Source organism: Rattus norvegicus, chromosome 10 (genome assembly GCF_021556685.1).
Source record: "Rattus norvegicus strain SHRSP/BbbUtx chromosome 10, alternate assembly SHRSP_T2T, whole genome shotgun sequence".
In the NCBI taxonomy this organism is placed as follows: domain Eukaryota; kingdom Metazoa; phylum Chordata; class Mammalia; order Rodentia; family Muridae; genus Rattus; species Rattus norvegicus.
The window spans coordinates 25,961,118-25,981,749 of record NC_141543.1 but is presented as its reverse complement, the minus strand read 5'-3'; the positions used below and the strand labels follow the sequence as shown (position 1 = coordinate 25,981,749).

General features: G+C 48.1%; 1 protein-coding gene across 1 annotated transcript in view; it reads right to left on the bottom strand.

Moving 5' to 3' along the window:
- Positions 1-20,632, bottom strand: part of Slit3 (slit guidance ligand 3) — a 585,823-nt gene that overhangs the window by 176,454 nt on the left and 388,737 nt on the right. The window contains 1 exon segment of the mRNA NM_031321.1: positions 19,559-19,630. Within this exon segment, the coding sequence (NP_112611.1) occupies positions 19,559-19,630 (72 nt within the window).

Here is a 20,632-nt window from a genome sequence, read left to right as displayed (position 1 = left end):
GACTGACGGGGAGCTAACTAGGGAAATAACTCACCCTGCCTTAACATGAGCTTCAGTGTTGTTAAAGACGACCCCAGCCCTGTGGGTGACGGTGACAGTAGACTCATAGTATAATGGTGTCAGACGCAACCAGACATCTGTGCTTCTGAATCCAGTATTTCCAGAGGAACAAGAAAGTGAGGCTCAGAGGAAAGGAGAAACTGCTTAAAAATCTTAAGGTGCCACTCAACAGGGAAGTCAGGCCTGGGCTGTTAATCTCTAATGACACTGTCTCGGGGAGAAAAATGTGGAAAAAAAAAAACCAAACAAACAAAACCAAAACCTTAAGGTTGTACATGACGATAACCTGTAGCTTTGAGTCTGAAATTCCACAGAGTTTGGGTATGCTTGGCCTTTTCTATTTAATTTGGGCTTCTACATGGTAAGATTTAGGGGCTCAGAGGGTCCTGGGGACTTTTTGAGATGATGTTAGAGTTTTTATTTTCTGTGTTTTGTGATGGCTTGGAATTGTACACAGTGGGGCTTGCTGGCAGGGAGAATGCCTCTCAATAGAGCTAGTGTCTTAGAGTAGTGAACAGCTGAGGGTGAGCTCCCCAACCCCTGTTCATATACAGACCCTGTGCTCTCAATCCCTCCCTCCAGACAATTCTCACAGAGTAAGCCAGTATTTCCTCCCTCCCCCCACTTCCAAATCAGCCTCAGGTGGGCCAGGTATCACACACTCAGGACCAGACCCACACCTCTGTCCCCACCAGAATTATCCAAACCACCCAGTCCTGGGCTCTTTTCCCCGCCTGGCCTAGCTTTTCAGTGGAAACCCCAATCAAAGCTGTAACCCACACTCTTGCGTCTCTCCTGGCCTCTCCCGGAGCGTCCCACCACATCCCTGCACAGTATGCTGGGCTCCCCTTTTCTATGGCGGCTGTCAGTAATAACAAATGTTCTTTTCAATGGCTTTGGCCTCCCTGTGTCACTGTTACATTGCCTTTGTGAGTTAACACCAGAAAACAAAGGAGGCCTCGGTTTGGCCTGGTGCTTGCTGACCGTCTGAATAGTCCTGGGCAAATTTAATCTCTTAAGTTGTAAAAGGAGAAATTTGGACCATGTGCTTCATTTCTTAAAACCCTTTCTAGCTTGTTAAGTCTGTGAGTCAGTAGACGGAGGGGAATTCTAAGGCCCGCAACGCAATAGGCAGAAGGACTGGCTTGCAGTAAAAAGGATCTGTGCGCCTGCCAAGCCATTTACCATAAAAGCAGGTCCCATGAATGCTTCAGCAGGAAAAATGGCAAGGGAAGAAAAAGTCAGTTTTGGAAACCTAATTGCATTAAGGAACTAATTCCAGAAAAAGGTCTTGGATTGGTAGCTCACCGAGAAGATTCATCTTCTGCATGACAACTAGAGAAATCGGCATGTCTACATTGAAGTCCTTTTTCTTAATGTGTGTGTGTGTGTGTGTGTGTGTGAGTGTGTGTGTGTGTGTGTGTGTGCGCACGCGTGCGTGTGTAAGTGTGTTACTGGGGATCAAAGCTAAGGCCTTACATGTACAAGGCAGGTGCCCTACCACTGAGTCATGCCTCTCTCCTAGATTTCTTCCTCCCATGATGCTGGAGATAAGCCATCGCTAGCTGCTCTAAGAAGGGCCGTTCAAATCGCAGGAAGCGTATGAGTACTGTGAAGCAACTTCCCAAGAACCCAAAGAGAAGTTCACTGGCAGTCACCATTTAAGATGCCCTAGGATATAGAAAGTCTATCTAGTCTGATGGAAGCCATCCAAGGTGCAGGATGAGTTAGCCTTTTAATATTCAAAGCAAGACAGCAGGACCAGGAGTGTTGGTGTCTCGGCGAGCAGGACATCGGTAAGCCCTTCTGACCGTAAGCGCCTGGGGACAGCAGAGAGATGGGAGATGAAGCTCTAAGAGATCCCAACCCCAGTCCCTACCCAGCGAGGCTGCAGGGGTGAAATTGGGTTCTGCGCTCTGTCTTTTATGTGGCTGGACAACACGTCTATGATGACGTGGGTCAAAGGAACCCATTGGGATATTTAAAATAAGGCACAGGAGAGAAAGAGTGGATTAAAGGGAGCACAGGCTTTGGCTTAAAGAGCAATCTTAGAAAATTCTTTGTGTTGCAATTCCTTTGTCCTAAACTTTTTTTAGTATACAAAACTCCAAAAGCAGGTCAGAACTAAGATTTGCCACACAGTGATGTCCTCTTTACTGCTCATGCTGGGGGCTTAAAGTCCTCCACTCAGCTACACATCCCTCACAGTCCCTAAAGGAAGTCACATTCTCCTTCATGGCTGGCTTTGGTACCAGTGTGGACTGGGAGGTAAGGAGACTGTGACCAACATCCATTCATTCTGTTACCCTGTTGAATTTGCCCGATGATTCTGCGTGTGTATTTTCCCATAAGTCTCCTTGTCCCTAGGAGCCAATGTAGAGCCAGGGACATATGCTGAACTTGGGTGTGGTGTCCTTTTAAGAAAGACACAAGCAAACATTTACCATTTACAGATCTCTGAGCTGAATACACTTAAACAGACAAAGCAGTATCCAGTAGTGATCTAATTGACATTTTAGTTGGGCAGGAGAACTGGGTCCCGGCCCAACGGCAAGCAAATTCATTTTCCAAAGGTCATGGGGGTTGGCTGCTGGTGATTCGTTGTTGAGAGATATTTCAGGGTTGGTCAAGGCCACAATCAGAGAGGCCTGTGGAATAGAAATAATTCCCCTCATTGAAAAGAGGGAGTCACACCTCGGCTGTGGTTACGCTTACGAAGATGACGAGGACCTCGGTTTCCTGTTACGGAGGTCAGTGGTGCCAAGGTGGCTTGGGTACAGCCAGTTTAGTGGCCTCTGAGCTCTGGCGGGCACTGATGCCAGCAAAGTGGGTGGAATAGGAATGTTTCCTTCCTTTAGGCTAAAATAAATAAAACGGTTTAATGTATATACAGATAGGTGTGCTAAAAGCATGCTTTGGGGTCAAGGAGACAGTGAAGACAGTGAACCTTGTCCATGCCCTAGTTACAAAGTTTGCCTTTCCAGAAGGTATTACAAAGGCTCCCCGTGAATCTGGGGAGCATTTTACACGTATAAAAGGCTAAGAGAACAAACACAGGTTCAGCGGCTCTCTCCCAAACCTGCAATGCTCACCACATGAATACATAAATGGCGCAGTAGTAATGTCATCTCACGCAGTCCCCTGACCATTAAATCACCTCTAACTGTTCACAATACGCAAATAAACGTAAATACTGTATAAGTCATGGTTAGGCTGCTTGGAAAATAACCAGGAAGAATCCCATACATGCTTTGCATAGACACATCCTCTCCCACCCCACCCCCCGAAATGTTTTCAACCCGCGATTGTAGAGCTGTAGGCTGCAGATCCCACCGGCCCAAGTGTCACGGGTCTGCTCGGACCACGTCACACCGCTTTCGCCTACGTGTGGACTCTGGGTGCTGTCTGTGCCAAGCAGATGATCTACCTCGTCCTGTCCAAATGTCCTGCCATAGACCAAGGAGTGCATGACCACATCGCTACTGCTCTTTTGCCTAGAGTCCCATCGACATGGATTCTGGTGGCTCCTAAGACATTTTCTCTACCGATGATGACAGATTATCTATACACCTGGTCTTCTGAGGATATTAACGTACATTTATGAAAACTAAGTAGACGGCTTGCAGGGTCTGCGTCTAATGGATGCAGCCGCTAGCTGTTACACAAGTGTGTGGTTGCTGCTGCCAGGGTCGAAGGCTGCCTTCTGCTTTCTCAGTTCAGTGTGCTGTTAAATTCCTCCCAAGCATTCAAGGAAAAGAAAAGGAAAAAAAACCCCTTTTTTTAATCACCTCCACATTTCAAGGGAAGAAGTTGGATGTGCTGTCTAGAATCAAGGGAGCCATGACCAATATATATTGATTAAGGCTTTCCTTGCCAACTTAGGTTAGTTTTCTAGAACTCTGAGACACAGTGCAGGGTTTTCCTACTCTGATATTTGGTGCCATTGTTTTATATGTTTATTGAGGAAATACTTTAAAAAAAGGCAAAAAAGCCCTATTTACCCTAGAGAAACGCAAACACAGCCACGTAAAGACTTACATTTGTGTGAGCTCACAGTAGCTTTACTCATAATTTACCCAAACTTAGGACAAACCTAAGTGCCTATCAACAGAAGTGTGGGTGAGCCACGTGGGAGCAGCTCCCACAGCGGAACGGCGCTCAGCTATAAATGTGAACCGCTGACAGACAGTGCGAGGCAAACTCAGAAAGGCCACACTAGGTGTAAGACGTGAGCTAGTCAGGACAGTAGATGATTCTGTTTAGGGAAGGAACCCGCTAATGAATGAGTGCAGGGGCAGGGTCCCTGAACGGGGAAGGAGTGGACTGTGAGGTAGATCAGAGAACATTCCTGAAAGATTTCGATATCTTCAGGGCAGCCCATTTGTGGAACGCCTTGAACAGCCAGGGAAAAATGGGTGCGTTTTCATTTTATTAAAAAAAAATCAAAGGTAGATTATGCCTTAATGAAGCCACCTTTCCCTCATGTCCGTATGTGCACAGGTAAATGATTTTCAGATCTTTAAATGTACTTTTTGTTTTATTTCATTTTCACCATGCGGGTGCTTATATTTTGCTCACTTTAAAAAAAAAATGTCTGAAATCTCCTGCTTCGAGTTTTTGGATGGCTTCATTCATTCCCTATCAAACACTTTCTCAGTCCTAGTCAAAATAGGAGTCCTTCTGCCTTCTCCCCACCCCAAGAGTAAAACAAACAGTGATGGTGGAGCAGCCAAAAATGAGGACAGACCCCCTTCCCCGTCTAGTGTCCCAGGCAGCCCAGGCTAGCCTAAAACTTGATGCAGTTTCTCACGCCCTGAGATAATGGGTGCACGTGCCATGTATGGTCACAGCGGCCATGACCGGACCTTTTGAAAGGCTCTTTGCCCCCCCCCCCTGAGGTGTCTGGTTTAATCTGGCCTCAGGCAGATGGCAGCAGCTCATAGCCCAGTGGGGTTGCTTTCCCAAGGTGCTGCTACGGTGCCAGCATCCGCTCCATGTGGACCTGACTCCGTCCGCAGCCAGTGGGTGTTCACGAGGAGGAACTCTGGACAGACTCCTGAGAAAAGCAGAGGTCCTCCACCCTCCACTGCTCGAGGGGAACAAAAAACCTCAGCGTGACTGAAAGAAGGCATTGTCCTGGAGCTGTGATCTACACTCCTCCCTTCAGTCCAGGACCCATTGTCGGGAATGGGACCTCCCCTCTGACAACACGCCCACCCAGGCAGTGGCAAATTCGGAGCTACAAAGGCCTGGGGAATGAGCACACTGGAGTCTGTGGCAGAGTGTGAGCTACAGCCGCCGTTCCTGTCTCCCTCAGGCCTGGCAGATGCCAGCAGTGCACAGTCAGCACATTCAACATTTCCCAGTGTGTGTCGGGGTGGAGGGTGGGGTGGGGGAGGGGTCCTCTTGCTGCTGTCCAGGTTGCTTTGTTCTTGCATTAATTCTGGATTCATTCCCACCAGTGTTTTAAGAATCACCAATAATTCCAGGGACATCCTGGTGGGTTGCATTTCCACTGGGCTGCGTGGAATCACCCAACCTTGCCGAGACTCAATTTCCCCATCTTCAAGAGAGTAGGAATCCTGCCCCCCGTGGTTGTTACCATACTCAGTCAAAGAACAAGAAGAACCTGCATTTGAAATGCTGTGTCACTGCCCGACCACTGCCCAGACACTGATTCAGCCGCAGCCTTGAGTACTCAGGAAAAAGTAAGCAGCACTGTATCAAACACCTACAGGAGGACGGCTCCTAACCTCGGCTTCTCCGTTCCAGCCTCAAAGACTATACAGTCAGGAGGAGAATAGGTCCGTAGCCGAATGCCATCAACCCAGTTCCTGGTAGAGAAAAATTCAAGTCCAAAGTCATCTGTGCCGAGAACGATTGAGTCTCCTGAGCATCTGCTTCTAAGTGAGGTCCAAGTGCAGACTCCTGGCCCTTGACCAGAGCTGTAACTCATCTATCCAGCCACAGACCTCAGGAAGTGCATTCCTAACAGGATACAGAAGATTCTGGACCAGGTGGGTTTCAACACACATTCCAAGAACTCTACACAGGGCCCAGAGGGTTGATATGGGGTTGCAACCCCAGCACTTGGGGCCTGGAGGCTAGAGAATCAGGAGCTGAAGGCTGTGTCAGTTACAAAGCGAGTTTGAGGTCAGCCTGAGCTAACTGATTCCTATCTAACAAACAAACAAACAAACAAACAAACAAACAAACAAACAAACCAGCAACAATAATAGCAATTTTAGAGCAGGCCAGGGGTGAAGGAGGTTGAGTTCTCAATTCTCCACTGTTTCCAGAGAAGAGGCAGTTGGTGACGGAATGAGAGGCTGAGGTGATGCAGGGGACAGGGACAGTCACTCAAGTGAGTTCCCTCGGAGCAACAACGTCCAGAAATGAATAATGAATGGAGACGAAGAAGAATGTGTTTTGTTCCTTTGGGATTTAAAGAGTCTGGGATGCTTCGGTGACAACGACCACTGCTGTGTGACTCAGAAAGAAGCAGGACAAGAAACCCCTTTCTTCATCGGTGGGACAGGTCCATATCCTAACGCCACAAAAGCTCAAGTCCAAAGTCACGTGCGCTGAGAACTATTAACAGCCCGTAGGCTTGAGTCTCACGAGCATCTGCTTCTAAATCTGCCCTTTCCCAGTCACCTCAGCTGCCGTTACCAGTGTAAGTCTTTCCGGCCCTTTGGATACAGGTGGATTTTGATTGACTTATAGAATATGGCATTGTTGATTTGCCAACGAATTAGCAAGGATCAGATTATGGACACCTGGGGCTGGCTGTAGGGCAGACAGCTAAACACCTCTAGTCACCTCCTCCATCTGCAGAAGGTTGGGTCCCAAAGTAGGAGGGGAGTCCTAGTCAGAGCTGTGGCCAAATCTGACCGTAGGTGAGTTGATTCAGCCTACATGGTCTAGACACACAGTATTCAGGGTTGGTCTCTCTCTCTCTCTCTCTCTCTCTCTCTCTCTCTCTCTCTCTCTCTCTCTCTTTCCCTCCCTCTCTCTCTCTCTCTCTCTCTCTCTCTCTCTCTCTCCTTCCTCCCTCTCCCTCCATCCTCTGTTGAAGATAAATATATAATCTTTCAAATTATGCCCCTCGTCTTCACATTCAGTATCTTAAAAGATTTTGTGTTTGGGGACGACTTGGTTAATATAGTCCTTGCCTTGAATGCACAAAGCCCTGTTTAATCCCCAGGATCACAGAAATAAACAAATAATTTAAAAGGATTTTGCATTAGGTGCCACTATTCACAACCAGATGATTAATATAGAAAGTAAATTGTTTTATTTTTCTCAAGTAACAATGCAAACTGTTAAACACTAGGCCCAAATGTGTCTGCCGGACCGGTCACACAGCGCCCACATCTCCAGTCAGCCACAGTTATTCCTCAGACAGCACTCAAGCTGTATCTATATGACATGTGTCAACTCACGGTCTTTGAGTTTAAAATCCTTCACTGAAGGGTTTAACTCTGACACATCACTTCAGAGGAAGAGTCCAAGACCAAACTCACAGCCCCAGAGGACAAAGGCTCACCTGTGGGATGATGTGCTTTGCGTCAGGGGGAGGAGATGAATTGGGAGAGGGGTGCAGAGCATTCACACTCACTCAGCATCTCTTGGTGCCTCGGTCTGGGCTAAGTTCCTCTCACCTGTCACCCCATTCGATTGCTGTGAAATCTGTGGCCTGGACAGGGGCTAATCTGCCTTCTTTCTTTGCGGTGAGGGTGAAGAGAGGAGAATTCAAGGGTCAAAAAGCCAGCAGTAGGCCTCTGCAAGGAGGAAGGGCCAGCGCCCCCATCAGAGGCGTTGGGTCTTGCTAGAGGGTAGGTAGGCAGGAAACTCTTCCTTTAAGTGGCTATATGAACAGGTCTTTCTAGAAGTTTGTAGGACAAGTGACAAAAGAGAGAACTTGCCACTCAGATCCAGTTTATTTCTGACACCCAGGGCAGGGCACCCAGGGTTGTTAACACATTTGATTTTCCAAAGCAACAAGAAGATGTTTATGTTCTTAAGGAAAAGTCATTGGTATTGGTGTGTGTGTGTGTGTGTGTGTGTGTGTGTGTGTGTGCACGTATGCATGCATCAATTTCAGGGTCTTACGGGTGCCAAGATGTTGTTCTACCTCTGAGGTACATGCCCGGCCCTATTCATTTTGGAAACCCCACAAGAAAGAAATACAATTTTGCTAGAAGTAGGGTTTGCTCCACACTTTCTGAGTCCCTTGAGTTCATTAGTCAGCGTAGCACAAATCCCAGCTCTGCCACTTTTAAGCTGTGTGACTCTGGGCACATCACTGTGCTTTCTGTGCCTTGTAGGTGTGTCATTTGTCAGCTGGTAATGATCGCAAGACTGTCACAAGGATCAAAAGGGTGGATGTTGACAAACATAAGAACTCCTGACTGACCAAGAGGACGGAGGAGTCATGCTGCCTCTGTTGATTCTGTGTGGAGGGCAGGCAGAGATATGAACGTTTGGGGTTATGAGCTTTCATAGGAACCAAACATACTTTAGCCCCAAACCTTCCAAAATATCCTTTCCATGAGCCCAGAAAGACTGCAGCTTCCCTAACAGAGTGCTATTTAGACAGAGTATCTTAGATGTGCGGCTGGACCATCCATACACCGTGCACCCCCAATCTTAGCCTCTGGCACTTAATGGTTTGGCTAGGCTGCTGCTTCCTTGGCAGAAGGGCTCATCGTCTACAGTGAAAAGGAACTGAGGTTTGGGAACCTGTGCCTAAGGACTGGCTATAGAGAGACTGTTCACAACTGCAAATACTTGCTGTGGGTGGAAAGGAGCACACCCACCACATTCACTTAGGGCTGAACACTCGCTACAAACCTCAAGTTCTCCCCTCTGGCAAGGCAGTGTCCCAAATACGGGTGTGCCAGTCTCACTTACAGAGTCTGCTATGAAGCACCAGCTCCTGGGGAGGGGAAGGCCGTCTGCGGGCTGAGTGAGCTCTGCACCCAGATCACAGGTCCTAAAAGCTGTAGAGCAGGGTGCCGTACAAACAGCCCCTTTATCAACTCAGTCAGAACAGTCTGGCACCCCAGCTGACGAAGTGTCCTTCAAGATGCAAAGCTAATGCTGGGAGAGAGGTGGGGCAGGAAAGAGGGCTGAAGTTAGCCACATTTCAGATGCCCAAGATGGCTGAAGGCCTTGGTCCCTTTCCAGAAAAATCACCACTTTTAGATGCAACTTGTTTTGTTTTGTTTTTCCTCAACCCTAGAGCTAAGTGACAACAAGCCCAGCAAGGTGACCAAAAGACCTGGGACAATTCTACTTCTGGCTGCCCGGCAGATGGGGTTTCTTGACTGCAGCTGGGTTTATCTCAGTGACTAAACCTATCTTTCCCCAATGGTTTCACAGAGCCATCAGATTTAGCCATCTGAACAGACCTGATTACCTGTGACATCTCAAGTGTGCTCCATCCCCACACCCTGTGTTCAACCAACATCTCATGTTGGCCTCTAGTGTCTAGTCAAGGCAATTTAAATCTTACCATCGCTGAAAAATGATTGGACTGTGGATTTCTGTAGCATTGGAGCCAAGCTTGCAATTGTTGGCCATATCCCAACAGCTCAACAGATAAGGAAACTGAGGGAAGAGGGTTCACGACAAGATAAGGAGAGCATTAGTAGCAGCGCCTTTAAGTAGCATGACTGTCCTAGAGTCCTGGAAGTCTATGTGGAGTCCTAGAGTCCTATGTGGAGGTCAGTAGGCTAGCATCAAGGGGTGCGCCCACATCAACAATCCAGGATAATATAGACTCGAGATCCTTAATTTAATCACATCTTTAGAGTCTCATTACCCAGAGATCAGAATATGTGTATATGTGTGTGTCTGTGTATTTACGAGTACGTATGTCTGTGTATGTGTGTATGTGTGTGTGTGTTTGTGTGTATCTGTGTGAGTATCTGTGTGTATATGCTTGTGTAAACCTGCATGCGTGTATGACTGTGAGTCTCTCTCTCTCTCTCTCTCTCTCTCTCTGTGTGTGTGTGTGTGTGTGTGTGTGTGTGTGTGTGTGTGTGTGATTTACTCTGCTACAGGCTGACATTGAACTTGGTACTCTGGGCTCTTCTAGTAATTTCTGTGACTTTGTAGTGACAGGAAAAGGACTGGGTGGATGGGAAAATAGGCTGTCTAGGTCTGGATGAACATGTGGCCTGAAAGAAATGGGAGGGGGCCATGAAGAGATTGATTTTAAAAGTTAGTACAGTTTTGGGGCTCTGTAGTTGTGACCTTCTATGTTACGGATTCATCTGGGAAGGGGCTATTCAGTTGTTAGATGTAATAAGTTGAGCCAAATTAATTCTCTGGGAATGAGATAAAGGCAGAAAAGCTGATGATTCTTCCTCAGACCACTAGGAATGTAAATTATGTTCAGTTACCATGCAGAAGCTGGCACAAAGAAAGAAGTGTGTAATATACGTATGATCACGTGAGTGAAAGAATCAGGGGTTGAATGCAAGCATGGCTCTCACCTGTCATCTGCCCATCTCCGTGGGAACAGAGAATGCCATCCCTGCCCTGGCAGGTTCTGTAGATCACAAGTCATCACTGAGAGACAGACTTTAATGCTTCTGACTTAAACTCAGGCTCCAGCTATACTAAGCACTTGCTCTACTCCTGAGTGAATCTCCCAGCCCCTAAGATTCCTGTTTTAACAGTCTGAATATATATATGTATGTATGCATGCTCTGGGTACTTGGAAAGCATCTATTTTAGGGTTCTGGAATGGAAAACGAGACAAGTGGGAGGAATGGAGAGATTTCAGAACATCTAATGCACTCTTGCTTGACACCATGACGGCTGCTACACATCTGTCTGCACCACCAGAATATACATCACCCGAACCTCACTCTAAACCAGTGATCTCAGTACCCAAGTCTGCAACGGCTCTGTGTGTATGCGAGCCTGTGAGGGTCTCAAGGATTGGGAAATCCTTCGTATATTCCCTTAATGTTTACCTAGACTTAAGGGTGCTCTCAATAATTACATATCCAATTAAATAATTAATCAATAAAACAAGTATCCAATAGTCTCCTAATTAATAAAGTCAATTAGTTAATTAATAAAATTAATTAATAGTGTCTATTAATTGAGACACTATGGAACTGTGTTGGTGTTCTTGTCAGAACGCCTTGGCACTGGTAGATGTCACAGCCTACCTCAGGATCTATTGTTTCCTTCAAGACTTACTCCATCCTTCCCACAAGACACAGAGCTTTTCCCAGTCCTTCACTAATAGCCCACACCCATCCCAGGAGCCTTTTCTAGTCTTGCTAGGACCAGCTCTCTGACCTGGACAGAAATCTTGAATCTCAGGGCCCACATCCATCTTTGTCTTGAAGGAAAATAAAGTTTCTGTTTATTAGCCTGTGCAGACAATTAGACGAGATGATACAAAGACTTCGTGTAGGCCACAGAGAATGATACAAAGGAATGGTGCACTGTCTCCTGGCTTTACTCTTTCCTAGCTCATGTCTTCCACAGTAGGGGAATAAAGCTCACGCTGGCTGATACACTTGCACAAAGTACACAGAGAGCAAACAGAAAATCTAAAATTGGGGGAAAAAATTCCGCATTTATTTTTGGTCTGTTCTAAAACTCGTCTTTTTATCGGTACACTCAACTGACATCAGCAAGATGGAGCCTCAACGTGGATGGGCACCAGACTAAGTGTGAGGTCCACAGCAATGTGCACCTCTCCCTGAGGCCTCTCATTTCTCATTCAATCTAAAAACCTCCAGGCCTGGGCTCCGTCCAACAGCAGAATTCTCCTAAGATCACCGGGTCCAAGTCTAAGGGGCCTGCAGGCCCTGTGCTTCCTTGGCAAGGTTCCCGTGGATCCACTCTGGATCTTAGTTTAAACCCCTTGCTTCCTGTGGGCTTTGTGCTTAAGGGGCTTAAATATCTGTCACAAGTTTTTTTTTTTAATTGGCCCACAAAGAAATTGTCCTGGATAATAAATTTTAATGCTGGATCAAGAATAATGGTCTCTATTATCCCTGAAAACCGCAAAGGCTTCTCTGGGCTTCGAGCCTCGATTTCACTCTCTGCTTCTAAGTCATCATCAGGCTCTGGTGTAAGGGCTGCTCTCTATGAGTCAGAGGCTCTGCTCATCTCCTCACCCAGTAGTTGCTGTTAACTGTGCGCCTACTATGCGGCAAACGGAGAACCACTTCCTAGAAGTCAGACTTGATTTCCCCCCTTGCTTTATATACCATGCAGGTCATGTTAGAAGGACAGCCGTGCACACAATCATTACCCAGAATGAGGTGTTAGAAGAAATACCAGGCCAGCAGAGGATGCCAATAAAATGTTTGAAGCAGTGGCACTGGGTTTTGTGCAACTTCCTGGCAGCGTCTCCGGGGCACTTACTGACATTCCTCTCCTGTGGAAAGTGCCGGGTCATATGCTTTGCTACCGACACAGTCTAGTTTACCTGTCTCTTCAGTTTTCCCCCCCAGGGGCCAGTGTTTAAGGACCACTCACGCAGCTAGTCACAAGACGGCGTGGCGGGTGCTAGAGGGGGCCGCCTATGGCATCAACCTGCTCTTGATGTAGCGGCTTCCCCACTGTAGACAGAAACTCTTCCGTGCAGGGATGGAACCTTGTTGGATTTCTAAGAGCGACTTTGTACCTGGCAAGAGTAAGGACCCAGTGATGATTGTGACGGGGGTCAGGGAGGTGGAAGATGGGAAGGAAGAAGCAAAGGGAGGGAAGAAAGGAAGGAGGAAATGAAGGACAGATGGGAGGAACGAAGGAAGGAGGAAGGGACAAACAGAAGGGAGAACAGATGGAAGGAAGGACAAAAGGACAGACAGAAAGACAGATGAAAGAAATGATAGAAGGAAGGAGGGACAGACAGAAGGAAGGAAGAACCGATGGGAAGGAAGGAAAGACAGAAAGGTCAGATGAAAGGAAGGAGGAAGGAAGGAAGGAAGGAAAGAAGGCAGAGAGAGGGGGAAAGGGAAGGAGGAAGAGAGGGAGGGAGAGAGGGAAGGAGGGAGGGACGGAAGGAAGGCAGGTAGGCAGGCTCCTGCAGCATGAGATCTGAAGCCTGCACTCAGCCAGGAGCCACAACAGGAAAAACTGGAAGGCTCACTCATGGGGTCTTTGGGAAGTACTGCCTTGGACTTCACAGGAAATCTCACACACACCCCTCCTCAGGAGGGACAGGCACTGTTCCCATTCGTCCCTGGTGACTTGCACAAGGGCCACCTCTGCTTCCACCTCATAAGCTGGTGACAAGTACTGGTCAGCCCCGCAGCCCTCACGTCTGCTCTTCCTGTCAGCCCCCCATAACTTCCGAACCACTCTCTAAGTCTCTGCCCTGGCCACTCCCACTTTATTCTCTTCTGGAAAAAAAATCTGTCCCCTGCACTGAGGCTGTGGCCCCTATTCTTCGGGTGCCGATCACTTTGGCAGCCGGTGTTCAAGTCCCTCCCCGCAGCTTCCCGCGCTCTAAGCTAGCTCTTTCTCTCCTCTCTGTGCTCCAGGAACACGAGCATTAACTCTTCCACACACTGCTGTCTTCTTGGAGGTCGTTCACACACTGTTCCTTCTGTTGGGAATATCCTGGTCTCTAGTGAACTCCTACTCAACCTTCAAAACCGAACACATGCTACTTCCTCAGTGAAGAGAGAATCACTCTGATTTCCTGAGTCGCTCCACATTTTTGCCCTTACACCCAAAGAAACCTGTCATAGTTTTCTTTGTGTTGCTGTGATAAAAACCTGACCAAAAACTACCTTGAGGTAGAAAGGGTTTATTTGGCTTACAGAATACATCGTTGAAGGAAACCAAGGCAGGAACTAAGGAACAGACAGAGGCATGAACGAAAGCTGCTTATTGGCATGCTTCCAGTCTAACATCCAGCTATCTTTTATACAGCTGTGGTTCACCTGCCTAGGGACGACACCGCCCACAGTGGGCTGGGTCCTTCTATACAAGGAAATGCCCCACACGTGCCTTCAGGACAAATCCAAGGGAGGCAATTCCTCAGTTGAGGTCTCCCTTTTTTACAGATGTGTCAAGTTGATAACTGAAGCTAACTATGACAGAGCCCTTGACCTATGTCCTGCACGTGTTAGTCCATCAGTCCATCCTCCTGTTGAGTTGTAAACCCTTTAAGTATAAGGACAGTCGCGTTCCTATTGTTTGTAAAATTACTTTTGCATGAAACACTGGGAAACTTGCACATGTATTCTGGTAGGCAATACCACCAGCAGTATAAGGATGTAATAGAGTAATAAACCTATCTGTGTCTTTGGTGGTTTTAATCAACCTTACCAACTGTGCCATGAACCACCTGAGCACCGTGAAGCTCTCAGTGATGGACACAGCAGAGTGTGTGTGTGTGTGTGTGTGTGTGTGTGTGTGTGTGTGTGTGTGTGTGTGTGTGCAGGCATGAGCTGAGCTGAGGGACACTGATCACACAGAGCCTTGACTTGGGGGTGACCAGGAGGACAGGTGACCAGGTACGGTGACAGAATGATCTGCCAACACAGATGGCACCAAGGAATTGGGGCTAGTGTCCCTCCCTGCTCCTCCCTCGCCCTCTCGAGGGGCGGAGACAGCGCTCATTAATCTCCAGTAGAGGCTGTGCTACCGCACCTCACAGCCTAACTAGAGAACACAAAGACTGCCTGCCTGGCTTTGTTTTCAAACCGTCAATTCCAGATTCTGCTAGCTGGCAGAGACAGGGGCTATTGATTTTCCCTTCTGGAATGCGTGTCCTACAGAGTCCTCACAAATAGAAACTGAAAAACAGAGGGAAACTTGAGTGCCCAGGAAGACAGGGCCAGGGGACATTTCTTTTTAAAACAATTTGTGTGTGAGTGTCTGTGTGTGTGTGTCTGTGTGTGTGTGTGTGTGTGTCTGTGTGTGTGGGTGTGTGTAGGTTGGATCTTCTCACCTACTACTGGATAGTGGCTTGTTTTCTCTGTCTCTAATTCTTTCCTCTCAGCCTTAGCTCTCCTTGCTTTCTTACTGCACCTTTATTTAATACCTAGCACAGTGCTTGTATACAGCAGGCACTTATTACTGGCCCAGTGAATGACAGCACACAGGTGGGTTTCTCTGCGGGCTTTCCATTCATTTCAGCTTGTCTGAGCAACTGTCTGTTTTCTTTTTGACTTAGCACCCTTGTCCTTCCAGACAGGCTACAGAGAATCAGGGGAATCAGTCTCCCCTCAGCTTACAGTAGCTGCTTGGAGTGGAGTTCCCCAACTAATGGCTGTCTCCTCTGGACACTAGGAAGCAATTAGGGGCTTCCCTCTGCTGCCTGGGGAGGGGCACAGCACCAAGTCCCTCAGTGAGAGAGGGGCATGCCAGAACCTTCCTAGTTCAGTGGTGTTCAGAGACTGTTGCCTTTGTTTTGTAGCTGATGAAAGTCACGTGGTCTCCTCCTTGGGAGGCGGGGGTGGGGCCCTCTGGGATAGAGTATTTGGTTACTCTGCATTCTTCCTGTTTCTGGGGTGGCTGCAAGAGGAGGATCAAGAGTAGAGCCCCTTATCTGTCTGGAGTTCAAGGCTGGCTAGCCAGGGTACTAACTGTAGTCTGGGCGGAGTCTTCAGTGAAAACTTCATTTCTGGGAAGTACCTCTTACTGTCCATAGGCCGATCGATGTCCCCTTCTGCCACTCCTCTCTTGGAGAATGATGGGAACAGAACCTAGGCCTTGCATGTGCTGATCATGTGATCTACCACGGAGGTGCACTCTCAGCCCCCAGATACATATTTAAACGTTCAACCTCATCATCACCTTTGCCCAGATGCCAGCCCTCCATGAATTCGCTGTTAGCTCCAGTTCTGTATCTTTCATTACCCATGTGGTGGCTTTCTCTTGAACCACCTCCCCCATACCAAAATCAATAAAGTCCAGAGAGGTAGTGTGGCTTTGCCAAATGTCCTCCATCAGAAAGAACAAGACAGGGTGCCAGGTTTGTCCATTTTCACGCACACAGATGACGCTCTGCTCACACTGTCTGCAGAAGACAGGACATCTCTGCACACCCAAACGCAATGACAAACCAAGTCCTCCGAGCCTGGCTCTGTCTCCTGAGTTTTCCACCTCTGAGACAGAAGCTCTGAGAAGGCAGAGTTCACAGAGGACTCTCTGACTCTGCTGCTTGCGTCCCAAATAGTGTTCATCAGGAGCTCAAATTTTACCTTGATGTATGTACGCATCGATGACTATGGGAGCCTGGACCTCCTCAACCAACACTTCTTTCCCCAGGTTCTAAGGACTCACCAAACACTACCAAGCACTCTGTTCTATTGGTGTGGTCCCTAATGGCTCCTCCTTTAGGTTCTTCTTGTCTTTATGTCTCTCCCAATTTCTAGCCCTTATGTCCTTGGGCCATGGAGAACATCATCTCTTAGTCCCGATCCCCCAGCCTTCCCTTCTTCCATAGTTTCCTGACCACATTCTTCTTTCAGGATAAAATCCTCATGAGGTGTCTGCCCTGGACACACCCCCCTTAATCCAGTTTTCCCCCTACACTTTGTTTGCCCTGCCTGCCTTGTTTCCTCCGAGTTCCAAGCATCCCTTAAGCCCAGACAAAGACAGCCTGCACCACCAAGACAAACACCAAGGAATGCAGCAGCGGCAGCAGCAGCAGGTAGAGTGTTGGAAACTCCGGCATGTGTCAGGCACCGCACGGAGTTATTCATGTGCATTATTTTGTTAGCCTCCACGGAACCCCTAGGAGGTAAGACCAATTATTAGCCTCCTGTTACAGTGGTAGAAACTGGCCGCTCTGAAGCGTCAAGGCATTCACCAAAGGTCACAGATGCAGCACCAAAACAGATGGAATTCATACATAATTCTATCAGATAGCCAAGCCGTGCTACCCTCCAGGCTGCCTTGCCTAGAGTTATTTCCCTCCTCCTCCGACAGCCCCCGACTCTGCACAGCTCATGTCCAAGTTTTCATGTTACCAGTGTTTTACTAACATCCTCTTTGTGTACATGTTCCTTGTCCCTGGTCCCACGGTCAGCCACGAGAGAATTGGAATTACAGGTTCTACCTCCAGAGTACGATGCTGACTGAACTGATGGAGAGAGAAATGCCCTCCTACTCTGTTAGTTTTCTTTCTTTTTAAACACTCTTCCTTTAGAGGATGAGTCCGTTCCCCTCTCTTCTTCCCAGGACGGCAGGAAGTTAAGGAATAAAACCCAAAGGGAGAAAAATCCTATGTCCAGGTCCCGAGTCTTATAACTAGGAAGGTCACCCCTAATTCAAACCTTCCTTCCTTTCTTCAGGACACCACAAAGGAAAACTCCAGACCAGCCAATGATTTTATGCACAAAATTAAAAACAAAACCAACAAAACCAACCCCGCCCCCACCTACTGTATGGAAATGACCTCCCAGCAGTGGGTGTGGGGTATATATGAAACACGGATGAATTTTGTGTTTAGATTTGCGTCCTGCTTCTGAGATGTCTCTTACATAAACATTTTAAAACCCACAAAACCTGAGACTCCAAACACTTCTGGTCCCAAGGCTTTCGGATAAAAGATGCTTGGTTCCTCTGTATTTGCATACACTCTGTCAAGGCGACAGGCCTGACAGCATTTGCTAGGCCCACTTGGGGATTTTGAAGCTTTCACACACACACACCCCACACCCCAGAGGCCTTCGCATGGCTGCCGATATTCCATGGGGAAGGTAAAGTCCCCCATCTCTCGCTGCCACGAGGAACCACGGTGGGACTGAATGACTTTCCCGAGAATAATAAATGCGGTTGACAATTACACAACCCAGTTTATACATGACTAAAGTGTGTCTGTTAACTCATCCATGTAAAATTACCACCACGGGACCACACAGATCATTCTCTCTATGGAGAAATGTTAACTTGGGGCTCAGCCGTCAGGAAGCTGGTAGACATTGGGTTAGTCACTGTCTTTCTCCAGACCTCTGTTTGCCCTGATAGTTTGGGATATTGATTAGGACGATGTAATTGGTCTGGGTTTGTGACAGTCCTAAGATTTTTAGAATCCAAGAAACAAAATACTGGGAAGCTGGTAAAGACGCCATACCTGGGTGAGGAGTAGGGCTTTGCTCATACGACCTGCTATTTGTTGGTGTCTCCAGCCCAAAAGCTCTGGCTTGTTCAAGGCCCTCACATGTCTACAGAGGCACTCATACACTCTGGCTGCCCCTGCGTCACCCTTCATGCTCCCAGAGGAAGGAGCGGGCAGCCCACCTAGAGGCCTTGCAAAGTCATCTCTACACCCCAGACCCTCACCTTTCAAAGATTCCTATGCGCTTTACCTGTTAAATACCAACGGTTTCACAAGGCACCGGTCCAGTCCCCAGCCTCCAGAGTGGGAAGTGGGAGAGGCCGAGATGGCCTGCATCTGGAAGCCATTACCAGCTCCCTGTCTGTGCTAGTAAACTAACGCCCCTCCCCATTTGTTACAGGGGAAAGTGACAGTTGTAACGTTTTTTGTTACTTTTGTTTTGTTTTGTTTCTTTTCCTATTGGTCTCTTATAAGACTGCTTCAGTTGACGTTGAGCTAATGAAGGAGTCTGGTGGGCAACACGACTGCTCAGCCAAACCTGACCATATTTCCGTGCCCTTCTCTAAAACATGCTCTGACACCATGGTACGGCCATGTGGGTAGAGACTCGGAAAGCTCATGCCTCCTCAAGGCAAGGCCCCGGGAACGGTGGAGCTCACGCAGGACAAGAATCACAGTAATTAGGTAAGTTCAAACATGGAGTGTTAGGACAAGTCTGCCTCTGGACTATGGTGACAGTGTGTGGACGTGCCCATGCTATCACCGTGCAGAGCTGTTCACACTTGCTCTAGCAACCAAAGTGCACATAGGAGATTAACGTCTGAAGGCTCGGGTCTATGGGACTAGGGTTACTGAGAACGTCACTACTGGGGAACTGGTACAGGGACCTCGATATGATTTCTTGATGTTCCCTCCAATCAATAATGATTTTAAAATAAAATGTGGGGAGCGGACAGATGAAAGTCAAGTGCAATAGGAATGGACTTGGGCGCATGTCCCCAAGGTCCTGGCACACAAATTCTAATGCTGTTTCATAAGGGGCTGGTGACCAGCCCCATTGCTAACAATGAGGTCATCACCATCACCGTCATCGCTGTCACACACAAGCACTGTCTTTAGGGCTTGAATTCATGAAATCCTATGAATGAGACATTTTCTTCTTTCCCTCTCCCCCTCCCTCTCTCCCTCTCTCCCTCCCCTCCATCTTCCCAAGGCACAGAAAACCTGTACCAGATTAATGCTCCCATGACACACAAGGACCCTGGAGAAGCCAGCCGACACCACAGCCATGCATGGTGGGGGCAGCCAGGCCCTGACCTGGGAAGAACAGGGCTCCCTCTTCTGAGCCACCAGGTGCTCCCTCCTGTCTCTCACTCCCACCCTGACCAGACAGCCTGATCGAGCTGTCTGCACCAAAGCAACAAAACCAGCACTTACAGGTTCTTCACGCCCGTGACGCCCCTGAACGCCTTCCTCGGGATGCCCTGGATCTGGTTTTCGCTCAGATCTCTAAACAAGAAGAGAAGAGGCAAAGCAGTTAGAGACCCAGAGCACATTCCCCGCATCTCATTATGATAACAAAACCCTTGGAGGCGGCCTGTGAATCCCACCAGAAGGGCCTGAGGGGCTGTTTAGTCTCAGGCCCCCTGGCTGTTAGAAGCCTGCGCATTGTTCTGCAAGTGGAGACTTCTGCAGAAATGGTTATCAGGTGCTGGGGTGCAGGTGGGAGCCACTTGCTTCAGGGCAGGCACTGTGGGTGGTCTCTCACCTCCAGGCCAGGAGCCAGGACAACACACATTATTTGTTAAGCACACTGCACCCCATTCGGTTTTGGCACCTCCCAGACAAGATTCTTACCCCCCTCCCTGTAAGACATCCCTCACAAACTAACCTCCCATTTCTTGGGCAGGTCTTTGACAATCAAGTTCTCTGCGCTTGGCATTTGGGGCTGGAACTGAGCCTGGTCAGGGGGTTTTCTGATAGGGACAGAGGGCCTCATGCATTTCCACACACCCCATTCAAAACTGGGGGGTCCCACCTCTCATTCTGCATGGAGGGATGTCAACACAACGGCCGCTTCGAAGTAGGTATTAGGGTTACCCTGTGTGGCTGGCTCCAACCCAAATCTTCTCCAAGGATTTATGTACCCTCTAGAGTCCCAATTTTCTTCTCTAGGAACCACGTAGGCCTTTTTGGTTCGGTTCGTTCTCTGGTTTCTTTTTTATTTTTGCTAGACCAAACACGTGCATTTGTTTTCATTTAGACCTCAAGCCTACTTGAATCTCAGTAAGTAATCAATCCATAAAGACCCATGGGGGCCCCAGGCACATGAGGCAGCTCGGCCAAATGCTGCAAGCGGCAGGGCTATTTCTGTGCAGACACATGTTGCAGGGACATCTCCAAGAAGGATGGTGGGAAGTGGGCACATGTGTGGAGATGAGGTTGCCTGACTATGTTTTCTTCAGGTATCAAAGGTGTGTGTGTGTGTGTGTGTGTGTGTGTGTGTGTGTG